This window comes from Rhincodon typus, chromosome 11 (assembly GCF_021869965.1).
Source record: "Rhincodon typus isolate 14 chromosome 11, sRhiTyp1.1, whole genome shotgun sequence".
In the NCBI taxonomy this organism is placed as follows: Eukaryota; Metazoa; Chordata; class Chondrichthyes; order Orectolobiformes; family Rhincodontidae; genus Rhincodon; species Rhincodon typus.
In genome coordinates this window covers 31,023,689-31,042,882 of record NC_063342.1, presented here as the reverse complement: position 1 = coordinate 31,042,882, position 19,194 = coordinate 31,023,689, and the positions used below count along the sequence as shown (strand labels likewise).

At 40.8% G+C, this 19,194-nt stretch overlaps 1 protein-coding gene across 1 annotated transcript in view; it reads left to right on the top strand.

Annotated features, from left to right (window-relative positions):
- The window catches only part of tmprss7 (transmembrane serine protease 7), a 73,059-nt gene that overhangs the window by 37,467 nt on the left and 16,398 nt on the right, over window positions 1-19,194 (top strand). The window contains exon 11 of the mRNA XM_048603080.1: window positions 8,774-8,881. Coding sequence (XP_048459037.1) covers window positions 8,774-8,881 — 108 coding nt within the window. The remainder of the gene's footprint in view (window positions 1-8,773; window positions 8,882-19,194) is intronic.

Here is a 19,194-nt window from a genome sequence, read left to right as displayed (position 1 = left end):
ATTCTTCCATTAGGTCTCAGTCATTTGTGATGTAACGTCATCATCACATTATTATTAGCTATTGTTAGAATACTAGTACAATTAACACTTTACTCCACATCTTTTAATCCCTTTGCTGACGAGCTTGTTAAGTGACATATTATTAAATACTTTTTGGAAATTCATGGATGCAAATCCTCATCATCCTGATTCTTGCCTTATCAAAAATAGAATCAAGTTAGTTAATTATGTTCTGAAGAAGTGTCCCTGAACCTGAAATGATGACTCTGTTTTTTCTCCACAGATGCTACCAGACCTGCAGTGTTTCTCCAGCTATTTCTGTTTTGGTTTTAGTTAATTATGAGCTGCCTTTAACAAATCCTCCTGTCTTTCATGAATTAATCCACATTTATCCAAGTGCCTGCTAAATTTAAAACATTCTGACAATAGTACTGAAGGCTTGTGCCGTAGAACCTGCCGTAGCCCTAGCCAAGCTCTTCAAGATCTGCTACAACACTGGCATCTACCTGACCATGTATAAAACAGCCCAGGTTTGGCCTGTGCATAAAAAGCATGACAAACCCAATTTGGCTAATTATTGCCCCATAAACTACTCTCGATCATCAGTAATACATTTGATAGTGTCATCTACAGTACTATCAAGCAGCACTTGCTCAGCAATAACCTGCTCATAGATGCGGAGATAGGGTTCCGCTAGGGCTACTTAGCTCACGAATTCTTTATAGCCTCAGTTCAAACATGGACAAAAAAGTTGAATTTCAAAGGGTGGTGAGAGTGACAGCCCTTGACATCAAGACAACATTTGACCAAGTGTTGCATCAAGGAGCACGAGCAAAACTGTTGACAGTACGAATCAGGAGGATCTCTCTGCTGGTTGGAGTCATAGCTGACACATAGGAAGATGGTCATAGTTGTTGGAGGTCAGTCATCTCAGCTTCAGGACATCTCTACAGGAGTTCCCCAGAGTAGTATCTGAGGTCCAACCATCTTCAGCTGCTTCATCAATGACCTTCCCTCCGTCATAAGGTTACAAGTGGGGATGTTCGCTGATGATTTATAATGTTCAGCATAATTCTCGACTCCTCAATGCTGAAGCAGTCCATGTTCAAATGCAGCAAGACCTAGACAATATGCAGGCTTGGGCTCAAAAGAAGCAAGTAATATTCATACCAAACAAATACCAGGCTATGGCCATTTCCAATAACTGACAATCTAATCACCACCGCTTGATATTTGATGGTGTTACCATCACTGAATTCCCTACTATCAACATCCTGGGGGTTACCATTGACCAAAAACTGGACTGGACTCACCACATAAACACAGTGGCTCCAAGAGCTGGCCAGAGGCTAGGAATCCTGCAATGAGTAGCTCGTCTCCTGATCCCCAAAGCTTGTCCATCATCTCCAAGACACAAGTCAGGATTGTGATAGAATACTCCCTACCTGCCTTGATGGATGCAATTCCAATAACACTCAACAAGCTTGACACCATCAGAACAAAGCAGCCTTACTTGATTGGCACGGCATTCACTCCCTCCAACAACAATACTCAGTAGCAACAATGTGAACTATCTACAAGATTCGCCACAGAAAGTCATGAAGGCTTTTTAGAGAGCTCATTCCAAACCATGAACACTACCATCAAGAAGGATAAGGGAAGCAGATACATGGGAATACAACCCCTTGCAAGTTCCCCTTCAAGCCATGCAAGTCAAAAGATGTATGGAAGCATCACCACACACAAGTTCTCTTCCAAATGACTCATCATCCTTACTCGGAGCTGTATTGTTGTTCCTTCAATGCAGCAGGATCAAAAACTCCCTTCCAGCAGCATCATAGTGTACCTGCACCACTTGAACATCAATGATTCGAAAAGGCATCTCATCACCACCTTCTTGGGGGCAGTTAGGGACGTCCAGGTTTTGCATCACTCCCATAGTACACTTACCTCTTGTTTACTGTCCTCACACTAACTACCATCATGGTCCTGTTCTTTCATGGCAGCAATTTCAGAATCTGGAACTGAACTTGTGACAGCTTCATCATGTTGCCCCTTCCTATCTGTTGAATACCTCCCAATCCTCTTTATCTTTATTTATACTTTTCTCTTTCCCAGCATACTCGCTACAGATGCTCTGTACAGATGCATATTTTCCCATTCAATATCTAATCACATTTACCCTCCATTTGAAAGAGAAAACAGCATGACTATAGGGATCCGAAGTAATAGCAGAAATTGATCACCCATTACCAGATTAACAATCAAGGTGAAACACTGGAAAATATTGCCTTCTAGAGCAACGGACAATCACAATAACAGGGCAAGTAGTTTATTGAGCATCTCATCTGCCTGTTATTTCTACCTCTTCATGTACTTCATAAAGCACATTCAGTCACCTTGATAATCACAAACTGCATTTTGAATCATATCATCTGCCTGATAGATCTTGTCCTCTTTCTCTTTCCTCTAGATTTTACACACCAGCAATTCTTTGAAGATACAACAGAATAACATAATCCTCTTGCAGGTGCAGTCACAGATGCTATTTCTGATTCACCACATTTGAGGGAACAGCATTTGGCCAGGCAGCCAGGAGAAGCAGCTTGTGGTGGCATCGACAGTCAAAGGAATGGCTCAATGGATGGCAATGCCATTCCCAGTTGTGATGAGGAGGAATGAAATGCAACCTGCAAAAATGAAGCCTTGAAAAGCAAAATCCTTACAACACATGCAGAGTTCTCACATTTCGTGGGATTGCAAACCATTCAAGGAATTGTCACATTTATGAAGGAACCTGCTCCTAATCTATGTGGTGTCCCATCACATGGTATCAATGTTCTGCAGTCGTCCTTGAAGCATGTAACTACTTTTCGGGAGGCTGCAACTAGGACCTCATACCGAGAATCTCAGTCACCAGCCTTTTCAACTTCACTGAAAGCTCAAGTGGCTGTCACCCAGATTATGGTTTCCTCCTAGAAAGTCTGGCAGCCAAATGGGCAAGAACATTCCAAGTATTACTGATGACCTTATTTTACATGACTGTGGATCAGTGGGATTGTTGGACAACTGGGTAATGGAGTCAGCAGTGGCACAGTGGGAATGACACATGTAGGATGTGAAGCACATCTGTTTCCTTTTCACCTCCTGAATGAATACCCACCAGGGAGCTGAGATTTACTGTCCTTGTAGTCATTGAAGATCTATAGTGCGTAGCTAGCCCTTCACAGATCAATGGCCACAACATTTGAAGGACCCTAACATCAACAACAGCCACCCTCTACTGTTTAGTTTGAAGCCACTAAGCAACTGCTACAGGAGTAACCAAGGGTTAGTAAGCCATCTTTTAAGGAATGTTCTACAAGTTGGCATATGGCTGAGAAATGTAGTCAAGATAATTACTGTGCTTGGTATGAGACAGATTACCTTTTCACATTTGGCATTCTGGTCTACAGCATCTTTTCGTAGCTTCTGAGTCTGTATGTCATTCATATGAAAGTTAGCTGAAAGGTTTCAATGTTCCTTAAAGAAGAATTAACAGAGTGGTGAAGGATGTAAGAAGAACTGTTAATGAAGAGTCAGATTATGTAATTTTTCAAGGGAGGGAAATGAGTTGGTCACCTGCAATGATTAGTTCATTAACTCATTCCTGACATTTCTGTGAGGTGGTGTGGTGACCTTTCTTCCCTGCTTTCTTTCCCACCTTCATCAAATGGTGACTATGGTGCTCTGCCTTCTTCAAATGCCATCTCTGAAGTTGAAAAGGATGTAACACTGTAAAATAATGCAGTCCTCCCCCTCTGGCATAAAGAACCCATATAAAGGCAACTCAAAGCAAAATCCCTATAAACCTAAAGTTGTAAGCGGGCCAGTTTTCAAAGCCACTGGGGAATGACTGCAGTGCCTAAATACAGAGGAGTAAAGATTGTGAGAAGTTTATCCTCAGGCTTGATGCAAGCTGCAGATAATGGCCATTATTGCCAGTTCGCTGGGCTGAAGTGAATCTTGGGTAAATTGTTGGTGAGTCAAGGACAGCAGGAGGGTGGCCATTTTTTGGTGCCAGCAGTTTCCCCAAATTGACAATTCCACCCCAAAGAGTAATGAAAACTGGTAGTAAGATCCATTGGAGAAATTGAACTTTCCTAAGCAGAACATGCCCAGCCTTCTAAACAGCTTTTCTGGTTGGAAAGTTTAGTAAATATTTATTTTAAATTGAGTGGAGCCAGTAAAGCCATTATTCCATGGGAGACAAAGACCCCTCTTGTACATTGAAGATTAGGTCTGGAGTAAAGACTTTACCTCAGGGAATAAGGTAGTGAGTGAATCCCCTGAGTGCATCTTGATCATAAACCATATCTTGGCCTTAGAAAGTGATGGTTCCACTGTGGAGACCAGTCAGAGCCAAGGCCATGGCACTGTTGGTGGTCCAGCTGCTTAGGAGCATGGGGGTGGGGCATGGGGGCAAAAAGAAGGGTGTAGAGTGGCAATAGTGGTAAGGGCTCATTAGTGAGAGAAGTAGACAGGCCCTTCTGTGACTCCAGGACGGCATGTTGCCTTCTGATTGCCAGGGTCAAAGATGTCAAAGAAAATCTGTGGTGTATTCTGAACAGGAGGGTGAACAGAAAGAGGTTATGGCCCAAGTTGGCACAGGCAGCAGGGTGGTTCAGTGGTTAGCACTGCTGCCTCACAGCACCAGCGAGCTGAGCCAATTCCAGCCTTGGGCAACCGTCTGTGTGGAGTTTACACATTCTCTTCGGTTTCCTCTGGATGGTCCTGTTTCTCCCACAGTCCAAACATGTGCAGGTTAGATGGATTGGCCATGGGGAATTGCTGATAGTACCCAGGAATGTGCAAGCTAGGTGGATAAGCTATGGGAAATGCAGGGTTACAGGGATTGGGTAGGGGGATGTGTCTGTGTGGGATGATCTTATGAGGGTTGGTGTGGATTTGATGAGCTGAATGGCCTGCTTACATACTGTAGGGATTCAATGACTCTGTAAGTTGGATCAATGACATAGAAAGAAACAGAACTGAGCCTGGAAGGAGACTTTCGGGTGTTAGGGAGAAAACTTAACTGAGTTGATCTCCAGATTACCCCCAGTGCCATGCAGTAGTGAGTATATTAATAGAAGAATAGAAAAGATGAATTGTGGCTGGAGAGATGGTGCAAGAGGGAGGGCTTTAGATTCCTGAGACAGTGGTAAGCAGGGACGTGTACAATTTAGATGTGTTACGCCTGAACATTGACAGGACTGACATCCTCACAAGGAGGCTTGTTAATGCTGTTGGGGCATATTTAAACTAGATTGGCAGGTGGATATGATCCTGAAAAGGAGTTCAGAGTAGAAAGAAACTGAAAAGGAATTATAAGTTAAAACACGAAAAAATGAGTTTTGAAGACAAAGGGAACATTTGCTAGGTAAGAAAGAGTTGGGTTTAGCAAGGCTAAATAGAATTTTTAATGCATGGGGCCTAAAGAATAAGACAAATGAGGTTAGGGCACAGATAGGTATGTGGGAGTACGGTGTCATTCCCATGACAAAAACTTGGTTGAAAAATGGGCAGGATTATCAGGTCACCATTCCAGGCTAAAGGATACCCAAGCAACATAGTGAGGGGGATTGAAGAATCATAGAATCATGGAATCCCTACAGTGTGGAAGTAGGCCATTCAGCCCATCGAGTCCCACACTGACCTTCCAGACCTACCCCCGCTAACCTTATCCCTGTAACCCTGAATTCACCAGAGCTAATGTGCCCAGCCTGCACATCCCTGGACGCTATGGGCAATTTAGCATGGCCAATCCACCTAGCGCACACATCTTTGGACTGTGGGAGGAAACCAGAGCCCCCAGAGGAAACCCACACAGACTCGGGGAGAATGTGCAAATTCCACACAGACAATTGCCCGAGGAGGATCAATTAGAGAAGCTGAGACTGTTCTTGGAGAAAAGAAGGCTAAGGGAAGATTTGATGGAGATTATCAAGAACATGAACATACTGGATAGTGTAGATGGGGAGAAGCTGTTCCTGCTTGTAAAACAGTAAAGAAAGAGTGGTCATTGATTTAAAGCAATGCATAACCAAAGCAAAGGTGAAGTGAGGAAAAGCTTTTTTAACATTGTGGGTAGTTAGCATATAGAATGCACTGCCTGGAAATGTGGTGGAGGCAAGTTCAATGAGGCATTCAGGAGGGCAATGGATGATTTTGTGGATAGACATATTGTGCAAGGATATGAGAAAAGGCACTAAGTAAGAGGATAGGTGCAGGAATGATGGGCTAAATGGCCTCCTTCTATGCCATAACAATTCTGTGATTTGGTGATGTTAGAGAATGGGAAGGTACTAATAGGTTTTACAGTCTTAAAATGGATTAAACTGCAGATGATTGTTGAGGGAAATAAGGGAAGAGATATCACTTGTCCTGGCAGTAATTTTCAGATCCTTTCTGGCCTCAAAGAGGCGCCAGAGGACTGGAAAACTACTAACATTGTCCCATTATTAAAAAAGGGAAAAAGGAACAAACCAGGAAATTATAGACCAGTCAGTCTAACCTCGGTGGTGGGAAAGTTATGAGAAAGAATTCTGAGGGATAACATAAATCTGCATTTCGAGAGACATGGATTAATTAAGGGGAGCCCAAGTGTCACGTTGGATCCAAAATTAGCTGAGAAGCAGAAAGTGATGGTAGAAAGATGTTTCTGTGAACGGAAATCTGTTGCTAGAGAGAATCCATAGGCTTGAGCTGGGTCCCTGCTGTTTGTGGTGTAAATTACTTATTTGGATTTAAATGCAGAGGGTAAGACCAAGATTATAGCAGATGACTTGGGTATTGGTAGGATGGTAAATAGTGAGAAGGATAGCCATAAACTGCAGGAGGATATTAACAGACCACTCAGGTGGGTGCAGTAGCAAATGGAATTTATGCCACCAAAGTGTGGGATAATGAATCTGGGGAGGATTATAAAATTAAGGAATTACACTGTAATGGTTAGAATACTGGAAAGTACTGAAGATCAGAGGGACCTTCGTTTGCATTTTCTCAGATCCCTTAAAGTAGCAGGGCAGGTCAGTAAGGTGGTTAAAAAGGCATGTGGAATACCTGGCTTTATTAGCCAAGGCACTGAATACAAGAACAAGGTGATTACACTGGAGCTGTATGAAATACTGGGCTAGGCCACCAACTAGCGTACTGCAGGTAGTTCTGGTTACCACATTACAGGAAGGTTGTGACTGCACTAAAGAAGTTGCAAAGGAGATTTACCAGGGTGCTGCCTGAGCTGGAAGGTCTGAGCTATGAGGAAAAATTGGATAGGCTGGGATTGTTTTTTCTTGGTGCAACGAAAGTTGAGAGGAGATTGGAGAGGTGTGTCTGAGATTATGAGAGTTTAGATATGGTGGATAGGAAGGCTTTTTTTTCCTTTAGAAGAGGGATCAATAGCCAGAGGTCATAGATTTAAGGTAAGTTGTGGAAAACTAAGAGGAATTAAAATTGGCTTATAGTAATCAAATTGTTGTTGATTGGTGTAGACATGACTGGTTGAATGGCCTTCTGTGTTTTAAATATCCATGAGTTTGAGATTGAGGTATCATGAGATATCAGAAGTATATCTGGTTAAGTGTATATGCTGCCTCCAGAAACCTGCATGGCCCAAAAGACCTGTGGGGCTGGGAGAGGTCTTCTACAAGCAGCCACCCTCCCAGGCTCAGTTGCTGCTCCTTCTTGGTGTTCCGCTTGCTGCTTCTGCTGCTGGACTTCCTTCTCCATTCAGTTCACAGCAACAAGAATGACACCCATCCTAAACCCTGTGCTTACATAATATAAAATAAGCAAATCAAAAGCCAGAAATAAACAATTTCTAAGCTCAAGTATTCTTAGAAATCCAAAAAAAAAGTACATGGATCTCTATGATCTGAATGCTACTTTAATTACTGCTTCCTGTGGCATTCTGAAACCAATCCTGCCAGCCTTTATACAATGGATTCAGTGCTGAGTGAAACTTAGCTATTCCATAAAAATATTTCTTTGGGATCCTAGGTGCATCAGATGTTCCTGCCTTTTATATGCTGTCTTGTTGCAGGCAAAAACCTGGATCACATACATAAAACATATATGGCTATTGTTGTGGTGATTGGGAATTGAGTGGAAATGTAGTAGTAAAGATCCCAAGGATATTTTAATTATACACCCATTCCATTCCTGTAGGGGAAGCTGGGGATAGAAGATTGCTTGAAATCCGCCCCGTAAAATCTCCGTTTTGAAAGCAATAGGCTGATGTGTTTGTAATTGATAGCCTATTTGTGATTTGGCGACAGAATGACACAATTATATCTTTCTTCTCCAGAGAAATGCTCAAGAATAGCCTTTGCATCACTGTCAAGGGAAAATATGTGTTTTTACCACATTGTACTTTTTTTGTCTATAAACAAATGCAGAACAAATGAACTAATAAACTGAAAGAAATAAGTGGAACAGGGCTTTCTGTTTACCACTGCAAAAGATATCTGGGAAATGCTTTGGGCACGGTTCATAAGATGAAAGGTATGATCCTTGCTCTTGGTCCAAATACCACAAAGAACTACATGCAGTTTCTGACATGAACAAGTTTGCTCAGTTCAGCACATACAAAATCTGACTTCAATGTTAAGTTACTTTAGATGTATGGTGGAGTTGTTCTTTTAATCACTTCGTTTTTTTTTTCATTTACTTCCTCCAGGACAATGTTAACATTGTGCAGATTAAATGAGCTCAATTCTCATTTTTTTTTCTAAAGCTTGTCCTAATGGATATTATGTTTGCTCTACTGGTCTGTGCATCCGACAGTCTCAACGTTGTGATGGATCAGATGACTGCTTTGATGAAAGTGATGAAGTATTTTGTTGTAGGTACCTCCAAAGAATATTTGCCTTAAAGCTACATTTACTTCACAAAAAAAATGCTAGAAAGCTTTATGGGAAGAAAACCTAATTGATAGAAAATTATGCAGGCTGCAAATTACACATGTAGATTTTTGTAGACAAATCTCTGTCATATACTGTTGTCATACATAGCTGTCCACAGCAAGCCGTAAATTGAAAATTTTATTCCAGTCTGCTATTTTCACATGTGCTTAAAGAAATATATGTGCTGGGACTGATATTGTTATCCAAATAACAGTGAGACCCCAATACCTGCTTGCTGGTATTTGCTGAAATGTTACAGCTACAGAAAGCAAGGTATGGATGCGGATTTAAATGGCGTTAGTCAAAGCTTGCTTGTGATTGTGTATTTTACCATAAGCTTTATAAAAACGTTTTACTTTCTGCCTCACTATTGAGGCACTGAAAGTCATCAAGTGCTGTAATTGCATGGTATATGCAAACTGAATTCCCCGCAAAAAAAAGGTCTTGTCATTTCAATAGTGTGTGAGTACACTGTTAACAATAATATCTGTTAATTACCACCAATTAACCACTCTGGCATTGAAATGTAATTATTACAAGTGTGGACCCCATTTCCTCAGATTTTAGTATTTATAGGAGATTTTAAAAATGTACTTTAGTAAATTACTTTTCCGTTGTATCACCTTTCTCACTCTCATTCAACTTGCCCTTTATTTCACATCCCTATATGACTTGAGATTGAAGTCACCTACTCTAATTTACACTTCTTTCTCTGTCCTTGTGCTGTAAATTTCACAAGCCCTCAATGTGCTTGCTTAAAGGTGGGACAGTTTCTTGCTTTGTTCAAACAGACCCTCGATGCCCCATTTCCCTCACATTTTGCAATTTCTAAAACTTTGCATGCAGCGTAATTTAAAACCAGAATTTATGGGGCCAAGACTACCAGATGCTACCAGATGTCTTTCTAAAGCACAATCTGACCATAGCTTGGCTATTGGAATGCAGTAAATGGATGCAGTTCATTAGAGGAAATGTCATCTGAATCTGTGCCAATGAAAATTATCCCTTTTTTCAGTCTCTGTACTAAAACATTGATGCCTTAGACAATTTTTGATACAGATTAGTAGACTGTAAATCTAAAGATTACCAATAATTAAAAAGTAAAACTTATGAGGTAGAAACTCGGCTGGTTTTGTTGTAATACCATAGGGTATCACCATTGCCAATGCCCTGCACCATTGCCAATGCCCTGAACCATTGTTTAATCTGGTATTGCTACTGACGTTCTCCATCTCTGGCCTCATGCTGTTCTCTACTAGAAGGCTCAGAGTGGGACCAAATTAAACAGCAGGATTATAGCCTATCCAGGCATAAGGGAAAGTTATCCAGTATGAGTAAAAGACAGGCAATATTAATGAAAAGGAATATTCAGTCATAGCAGCAATGGTAACATTGTCTCAAGAGCAAACACTTGCCCCTTTGTTCTGTAAAAACCTGTCTTCAATAGATGATGTTCTTAAATGTCAAGCTTCAGAAGTGATCTCTGAAAACATAATTCCCCCACCTGTGCTGAAAATGTAGCGAAAAATTTGAAGGTAATGAGACCAATAAGAGAAGACCTTTCTTTCAGGGTATGGGCAGTTTTCTTTAATTTGTTTTTTCTTCATGTAAATGTCCTTTTCAAATAGCGAGATGAGTTCTGACAAGTGGACTCATGACAACTTTCCTTTGTCTAAATCTAATATTTGACAGTAATATAGAAATAAACATACGTTGTGAAATTGCAAAGACGTTTTTTTTGATTGTTGACCTAGAAACCTCTGCTCCAACAAACGTTGAAAATGAAGCAGTGAAAAGTTTTGAAGGAATTATTTTTTGTTTTAATTTCCCTTAATACAAGAGATGAAGAGTGTTATACCAGAGTTTTCAACTTTTTAGCATGTGTGTAATAAATGTAAAGATTCCAGTTCCACATTTTTACGTTTCAATTTGTGATCTATGGCCAAGGTGCAAAGCCTAGTGAGAGTGTGGGGTGGAGGGGATGTTGGCTGGAGGGGGAGTTAAGAGTGCTGAGTTACACCAATATTTTCTGGGATTTTTTTGAAATAGTTTTTGAGGGATTAACCAGTGATCATAGAGTAGTTGTAATGCATCAATGGTTGAATGCAGGTTGCCACTTTGTGTAATATGTAATACAAGTGGAAGTCTTAATGTCAGACTTTGCACTCCTGAAATTTGCTAAGGGTTGCAGAAATTATACACAGGTTGTTTACCAGTACCGCCTTATATGACATTCTCTGAACAGAAACTGAACTTCAGTCAGTACATTTGTTGTATGCTGTATGAGTTATTGGTAAGGTGATTGTATCGTGGTAACAAAAACATAAGAATCACACATTATATGTTATATTATCCTGTTATAGGAAGGATATTATTAAGCTGGAGAGGTTCAGAAGAGATTTACCAGGATGTTGCCGGGAATGGATTGTCTAAGTTATAATGGAGAGGCTGAATAGGCTGGGACTTTTTTCACTGGAGTGTAGGAGTTTGAGGGGATGACTGTATGGAGATTTATAAAATCATGAGCAGTATAGATAAATATAGATAACGGCAGGTTGCTTTTTCCTAGGGTGGGGGATTTCAAGATGAGGGGGCATATTTTTGAGGTAAGAGGAGAAAGATTTAGAAATGACTTGAGGGGCAATTTTTTTACAAGGAGAGTGGTTCATGTGTGGAATGAACTTCCAGAGGAAGTGGTGGATGTAGGTACAGTTACAATGTTTAAAAGACATGAACATGAAAGGTTTGGAGGGATATAGGACGGGGCAGGCAGGTGGGACTAATTTAGTTTGGGATTATGGTCAGCATGAACTATTTGAACAGAACAGTCTACTTCCATGCTGTATGATGCTTTGATGCCATAAGAAATAGAAAGAGGAATAGGTCATTTTGGTTCCTCAAGCTTGCTCATCTTCCTATAAGATCACAGCTCATCTGCCTCAGGATTCAACTCCTCTTCTGTGCCAGCTCCATAAAGCTCTCAACTCCCTCCCCAATATTTCAAACTCTATCTTCTCTTTCATATTTTCAGTATCCAGTCTTCACAAATCTCTGTGGCAGAGAGTTCCAGACATTCACTACTCTCTGAGAGAAGAAACAATTTCACATCTCAGTTTTAAGCAAGTGCCCCCCTATTCTGTAGCTAATATTGAGATTCCCACACTAGTGGAAACATCTACTCTCTCAAGCCCCCTCAGAATCTCGAATGTTTCAATAAAATCCCCCTCATTCTTCCAAATGCTAATGAATAAAGATCTAATCTGTTGAGTTGTTCTTAATAAGTCAACCACTTCACCCCAGGCATTAGGGTAGTGAATCTTTTTTGGGTTGCCTCCAATGCCAATAGATACTTTCTTAAATGTGGGGCTAAAACAATATACAGAACTACAGGCACAGACTCACCAAGATCTGCACAGTTCATGGAATCATAAAACTGTTACAGTGCAGAAGGAAACCCATTGTGTCTGCGTCAGCTCATCAAATGAGCATCATTACCTATTCCCTGCTTTTTCCCACACTCTTGCACATTATTCTTATCCAAATAATCATCCAATGCCCTCTTGAATGCCTCAACTGAACCTGCCTCCACCATACATCCAATTCCATATCCTAACCACGTGTTGAGTGAAAAGATTTTCTTCATTTCACCCTTGTTTCTTTTGTAGATCACTTTAAATCTATGCCACTTTGTTCTTGTTCCTTTTACAGGTGGGAACAATTTCTCCCTATCTACACTATCTAGCCACTCACGATTTTGAAAAATTCTATTAGAGCCCCTTTCAGTCTTCTTTTCTCCAAGGAGAACAGTCCCAACTTCTTCAATCTATCTTCATGACCAAAGTTTCTCATCCTTGGAATCATTCTTGCAATCGGTTCTGCAGTCTCTCCAATATGTTCACATTGTCCCTATAATATAATGCCCAGAAATTTTTACAATACTCCAACCGAGGTCAAAAAAGTGTCTTATACAAGTTCAACAATATTTCCTTGCTCTTGTACTCAGTTCTAGCAAGAATTCCTTACTTTTAAACTACAACTCCTGAAAAATAAAGGAAGGGGTTCTGAGGAAGGGTCACTTGACCCAAAACGATAACTTTGATTTCTCTCCACATATGCTGCCGGACATATTGAGCTTTTCCAGAAGTTTCTATTTTTGTCCCTGAATAATAAAGTCCAGAGCTCCATTATCCTTTTAAAGGTATGCTTACTTTTTGTGCTGCATGCTCAAGAACATCCTGATTCTTCTGCGCTGTGCCGTCTGCACTGCACATTTTGGAAGTCTCTTAATTTAAATAATAAACAAAAACAGAAATTGCTGGAAAAACTCAGCAGGTTTGGCAGCATTTGTGGAGAGAAGTCAGAGTTAACGTTTCAAGCCCAGTGACGCTTCTTCAGAACATTAAGTAATATTCTATCTTTTGATTCTTCCTACCAAAGTGTATGACCTCTTACTTTCCTACATTAAATTCCATCTGTTAAGTTTTTGCCCACTCACTCAATCTATCTATATCCTGTTGAAGATTCCTTATGTTCTCATCTAAATTTGCCTTCCCACCAATTTGTATTGTCAGCAAATTTGGAGAGGTTACATTCTGTTCTCTCCTCAAAGTCATTGATATAGATAATATATAATTGAGCCCCTAGGACTGTCTCTTGTGGCATTGTGCTAGTTACATAATTCCAACCTGAAAATGATCCATTTATCTCAACTCTCTGTCTTCTGTGTGTTAACCAACCCTCATCCATGCTAATATTATCCCCCATTACCGTGAGGTCCAATCTTGGGGCACCTTGTTGAACATCTTCTAGAAATCCAATACATTACATTTACCAGTTCCCTTTTATCAATTCTGCTTGTTATGTCCTCAAAGAATACTAACAAGTCTGTCAATTATGATTTCCCTTTCAAGAAGACCATGTTGACTCTGTTTGACTGCACTGAACTTTTCTAAATGTCCTGTTATTTCTTCCTTAATAATCAACTTTAGCATTTCCCAATGACAGATGCTAGACTATTTGGCCTATAGTTTCCTACTTTCTGTTTCCCTCCTTTCTCGAACAGAGGAGTCACATTTTCAGCTTTCCACTCCACTGGAACTCTCCTGGAATGCAGTGAGTTCTGGAAAATTTCGAACAATATCTGTACTATCTGTGCAGCCCCTTCCTTTAAAGCCTTTAGATGCAAGCCACTAGGTCCTGGTGATTTGTCTACCTTTAATCCTATCAGTTTGTCAAATACTTCATCCCATGTGATAGAGACTGTTATAAGACCTTTCCTCCCATTCGCACTTTGCTTATTTGTTATCTTTGTTATCTTTGGGATCTTTATAGTGTTCCTTGCCTTGAAGACTCATGCAAAATATTGGTTTAAATTATCTGCCATTTCTTTGTTCTCCATTATTTTATCCCCTGTTACATCCTCCAAGCATCCCAAACTGACTGTATCTACTCTCTTTTATATACCCGTGGAACTTCTTTCTGTTTTCATATTTCTTGCCAATTTGCTTTCATAAACAATTTTCTGCCTCTTTATTAGCTTTTTAGACATTGCTGCAGCTTTGCAAAAATAAAAAATCCCAATCCTCAGGCCTACATCTCATTTTTGCCACTTCGTGTAGTTTAGTTTTTGATTTATAAGTATGAGACATGTACCTGAAGAGCAGAATTTCTCCTCTAAGGTCCAGTAAATGCACACATCTTGAGTAACTTAGTTTGCTCATAACCAAGCAGCAGTTACTTCACAGAACTGCTTATATTGTAAGAGGTGAAGCCTGACTGGGTCAACAAGCCTGCCCAAGTGAAGCAGCAACACTGGCTGGCAGACACCAACAAACCTAAGCAGAACAGCCAAGCAAGGTTTAATTCAAAAGGGGTCTCAACTCAAAAGGTTCAGGTAAAGTTAGGCTACATAGAAAGGAATCTTAGGGACCTGAACTTAAAGGCCTGGTTATCAGGGGCACTGGAAGGATCCTGGAAATGGATGGAGGAAACTGAAGCAAAGGTGAGAATCACAGTTTTAGGGGCAAGAGGGCAAAGGAAGGGTGGGAGCTACATATTTCAGGTAGGGAGGTTTGCTGGTGAGCAGAGAAGGTGAATTGAATACGCAGTGGTGTAAGGATAAGGTGGGCATGGTTTCTGGATAGCTGTGGGATTGAAGGACAAGCAAGAATATTGATGAAGATAGTGACAGAGCTGATAGCGATGGGGAGAGATTGAAAATAGGCAGAGTGGGTGGCAGAGGAAAGGAGAAGGTCATCTACAATAATAGGGGCATAGCGTGCTGTAGATAAGGATCAAATCAAATGAAAAAACTTACAACCAGCATCTCTGCCCTAAATTGACTGATAAAAAGAAAGCCTTAAACTACAAATGGGAATGGCCCGAGATATTTCTGCATGTATTCCTGCACAGTATATGAACACAACTGAGGGAATGGAAATAGAAACTGGGAAATACTATTCTATCAAAACCCAGGTGAGGCCTGAGCAATGAAAGGAAACACCCACTACAGAAAAAAGGTGAATAAGCCCTTGTGGTTCCAAACACAAACATCCCAACCATGTCTCGTGATTCATTTAACTCGGAGAAGAAGAGTACCTGAGAGCCATCACCAGTGGTGATAGTCTGGATGTTATTTCACATGCAACTGTACAGGAGCATTCACAGGCAGTTCCTCTCAGGTTTCACACACACAGATCAACTGACTTCCAGTTTTGGAAGTCATGGCAGCGCATGGACCCCGTGTATCTGTAGCTTAATGTCATGAGGATAAAACTGTTACGTAGATTGTAGATTCCAAGGTTTGAGAGTTGGTATCGGAGGAGCTAATGAAGGCCACCAAGAGTCAGATTGAGTGAATTGCTGCATGCATAGAGGGCAGTGTAGAGATCAAGGCTGCAATGATCTTGCACATGACAGAATGAGGAAATGGAATTGGTCCTTGAGGATGTGCCTCACAATGTTGAGCTGGTTGCTGGGGTGACTTTCATTCAACACATTGGCAGTCTGATAAGGGACCAAAGGATTGCTTGATTATGTCAGATCTCAAATGGAAAGCAAACATTTCATTTCTGATACTTCTTCACTGATCCAAATGTTTCACTAATTATCAAGGGGTGAAAGATTATTGGGAATATGAAAGAAAATAGAGTTGAGGTTAAAATCAGATCAGTCATGATCTAATTGAATGGTGGAGCAGGCTCAAAGGGCCAAGGGGTCTACTCTTGTTTCTTGTTCATGTTTAACCAAGTATTAACTTTATTAAGGATCAGAAAAAGAAGATGGAAGAGAAGAAGAAATGCCAGTCCCTATAGAACCAGAGACACAAGGCTCAGGAGGCTGCAGATGTGGGTGAATAAGCAGTGCCTGAAGAGGGGACCTGGGCTTTCAGTGCTGTTGTGCAGTGAAGATGTTACAGCTACCTGCAGGTGAATGAAGGAAGTATCAGAGATGTCTTTGCTTAACTTGGCAGATTGTCATCTACATGTGCCACCTCCTGTAGTCAGGTCGGCTTGAAAGGAAATGCTACACCGGTGGAACTGAAGCTCACAGCAATATTTAACTTCCTCACCACTGGCTCCTTTCAAATGGGGACATGTGAGCAATTTCCCACCTGGCAACTCACAAATGTATTTCAGTTTATTAATGCCCTTTACTAGAAAACAACACAGTTTGTCCAGTTCGCCATAGGCCAGAAGAGTCGAGGTAGCCAACACTGAGTTCCCTCAGGTACAATGGGCCATCAACTACACACGTGTAGTGCTCAGAGCTCCCTGGCATCATCCAGCCAGATTTATAACCAGGAATGGATTTCACTCACTTGATATACATCTCATTTGTGACCACAAACAGCAATTCTTGCAGATCTGTGCCTGCTGTCCAGGGAGATGTCACGTTGCCTACATTCTGCACAACTCCCAAATTCCTTGAATGTTTGCTCTCCCCTTGCATCATCTCCAGGGTGGTTCATGGGTGACAAGATGTATTGCTGTAAGGCAAGACAAATGACTCCAGTATGAAAGCCTCAGGCAGATGCCAAAGCAGCCTGTGCATCATCTAGGGCTGTCATTGAAAAGACAATTAGTCTCTGAAGATGCGCTTCCATTGCCTGAACCACTCAGGAGGAAAAAAAACATAGACTATTCCAGTACACTTCAGACAGGGTCTCCACAATAGTGACTGTTTGCTGCACATAGCACAACCTTACTCAGTGATAGGATGTAAACTTAAAACAGGAGGAGATGGACCACAGGAGAGTCTGATGGAGACGCTGAGGAATACTAAGCTAATGGTAAACATACTAAGCAAGACAGGGCAGTACTGAGACGAGGCAGACAGGCCCAAGAGAACCAGATGGTAGTTCTGGTTGACAGCAAATGACATATGTCATCAATTAGAACTATAAGCCAATTGTAGTGCAGAGACTGTTCTGCCCTCAAGGAAATGCCTGCTTCTAGCTTTAAAACTTGGGATACATTGTGTACTATTAATTATAAATTAAAGTGTTCCCTTGGCACCAATAAGCTCCTGTCAGTTTACTAGCCAGAGCATCAGTATTGAGTTGTACAGGATTATGTGGGGGCTGCACATGGACTTAAACCTCAGCTTTTAAAAAGCATTCATCTAATACAGAATGTAGAGAGGCTAAATTATGTTGATTGATTTCTGAAACACTACTGTTCACTTTCCAGAGGTTATATTCCTCCCAGATATCAGCTGCTAATGGCAGTCTCAGCATTCTTTGCATTGCTCCGTATGATGTGCAGTAGGAGCCTGCTGTCCTGCAGTCTTCCAAATTTCAGAAACTTTTGTCATCCTGTTTCTTACTGTGCTAACTGCAGGTCCCTGCTGGTGCTGCCTTCACCAGATTTAACCCTGAGCTTTCTCTTTTTTAAAATTTTCAAGAAATGGGGAATCTATTTGCTTTCGTTTGCCTGATATCTCCATTAAAAGAGTATACAAAGCAAACTCACACAAATAAGCATAAAAGTCACACTGTGTAATTTCAAGGCTTATACATATATTTGTGTGTACATTAGCATATTTGCTAGAGTATTTATTTCAACTGGCATTTTTATTATTTCTAATTTAAAAATGGTGCTGATTAAAAATCTCAAAAGAATAGAAGTACCACATTCATTCCTACCAAAGTCTCCAAGTAAAGAAAATGTATCTAAATTACAGAGATAGTAAGAACTACCAATGCTGGAGTCAGAGATAACACAGTGTGGAGCTGGAGGAACACAGCAGGCCAGGCAGCATCAGAGGAGCAGGAAAGTTGATGTTTCTGGCAGGAACCTTCTTTACAAATAGCTTTTCTGACCCATGACCCATTTCTGAAGAAGGATCCTGACCTGAAACGTCAACTTTCCTACTCCTCTGATGTTGCCTGGTCTGCTGTGTTGCTCCAGCTCCATACTAAATTACAGACGAGTTAACTCAACATCTGTCACAGGGAAACTGTTAGAAGCTATTATTAAAGAAGTTATAGCAAGGCACTTGAATAACTGCATGATAATCAGGCAGAGTCAACATGGTTTGTGAGAGAGCATCATGTTTGACCAGTCTGTTGAAGTTCTTTGAGGAGGTAACATGTGTTGTGGTTAAAGGGGAACAGATGGATGTACTAAGATTTCCAAAGGACATTTGATAAGATGCCCCATCAAAGGTTATTGTGGCAAATGAAAGTTTATGGTGTCAGGTATATCATTTTGGCATGGGTAGAAGATTAGCTGGCTAGCAAGCAGCAGAGAGTAGACATAAATTAGTCTTTTTTCATGTTGGCATGGACGTAATAAGTGGTATACTACAGGCATCAGTACAGAATCTTAACTGTTTACAATTTGAATAAAACACTTGAATAAAGGGACAGAAGGCATGTTTGTCAAATTTGCTGATGACACAAAAGTAAGTAGGAAGGGAAGCTGTGAAGAGGACACATGGTGGCTACAAAAGTGTATAGATCGGTGAGTGAGTGGGCAAAGATCTGGAAAATAAAGCGTATTGTGTGAAAATGTGAAATTGTCCATTTTGTTAGGAAAAATAAAAAAGAAGCATGTTATCTAAATGTTGGGAGATTGTAGAGCTCTGAGATGCAGAGAGATCTAGGTCTCCTCATGCATGAATCACAAAACATTAGTATTCAGGTACAATAAGTAATTAGAGATAGTAGGAACTGCAGATGCTGGAGAATCCGAGACAACAAGGTGCAGGGCTGGATGAACACAGCAGGCCAAGCAGCATCATAGGAGCA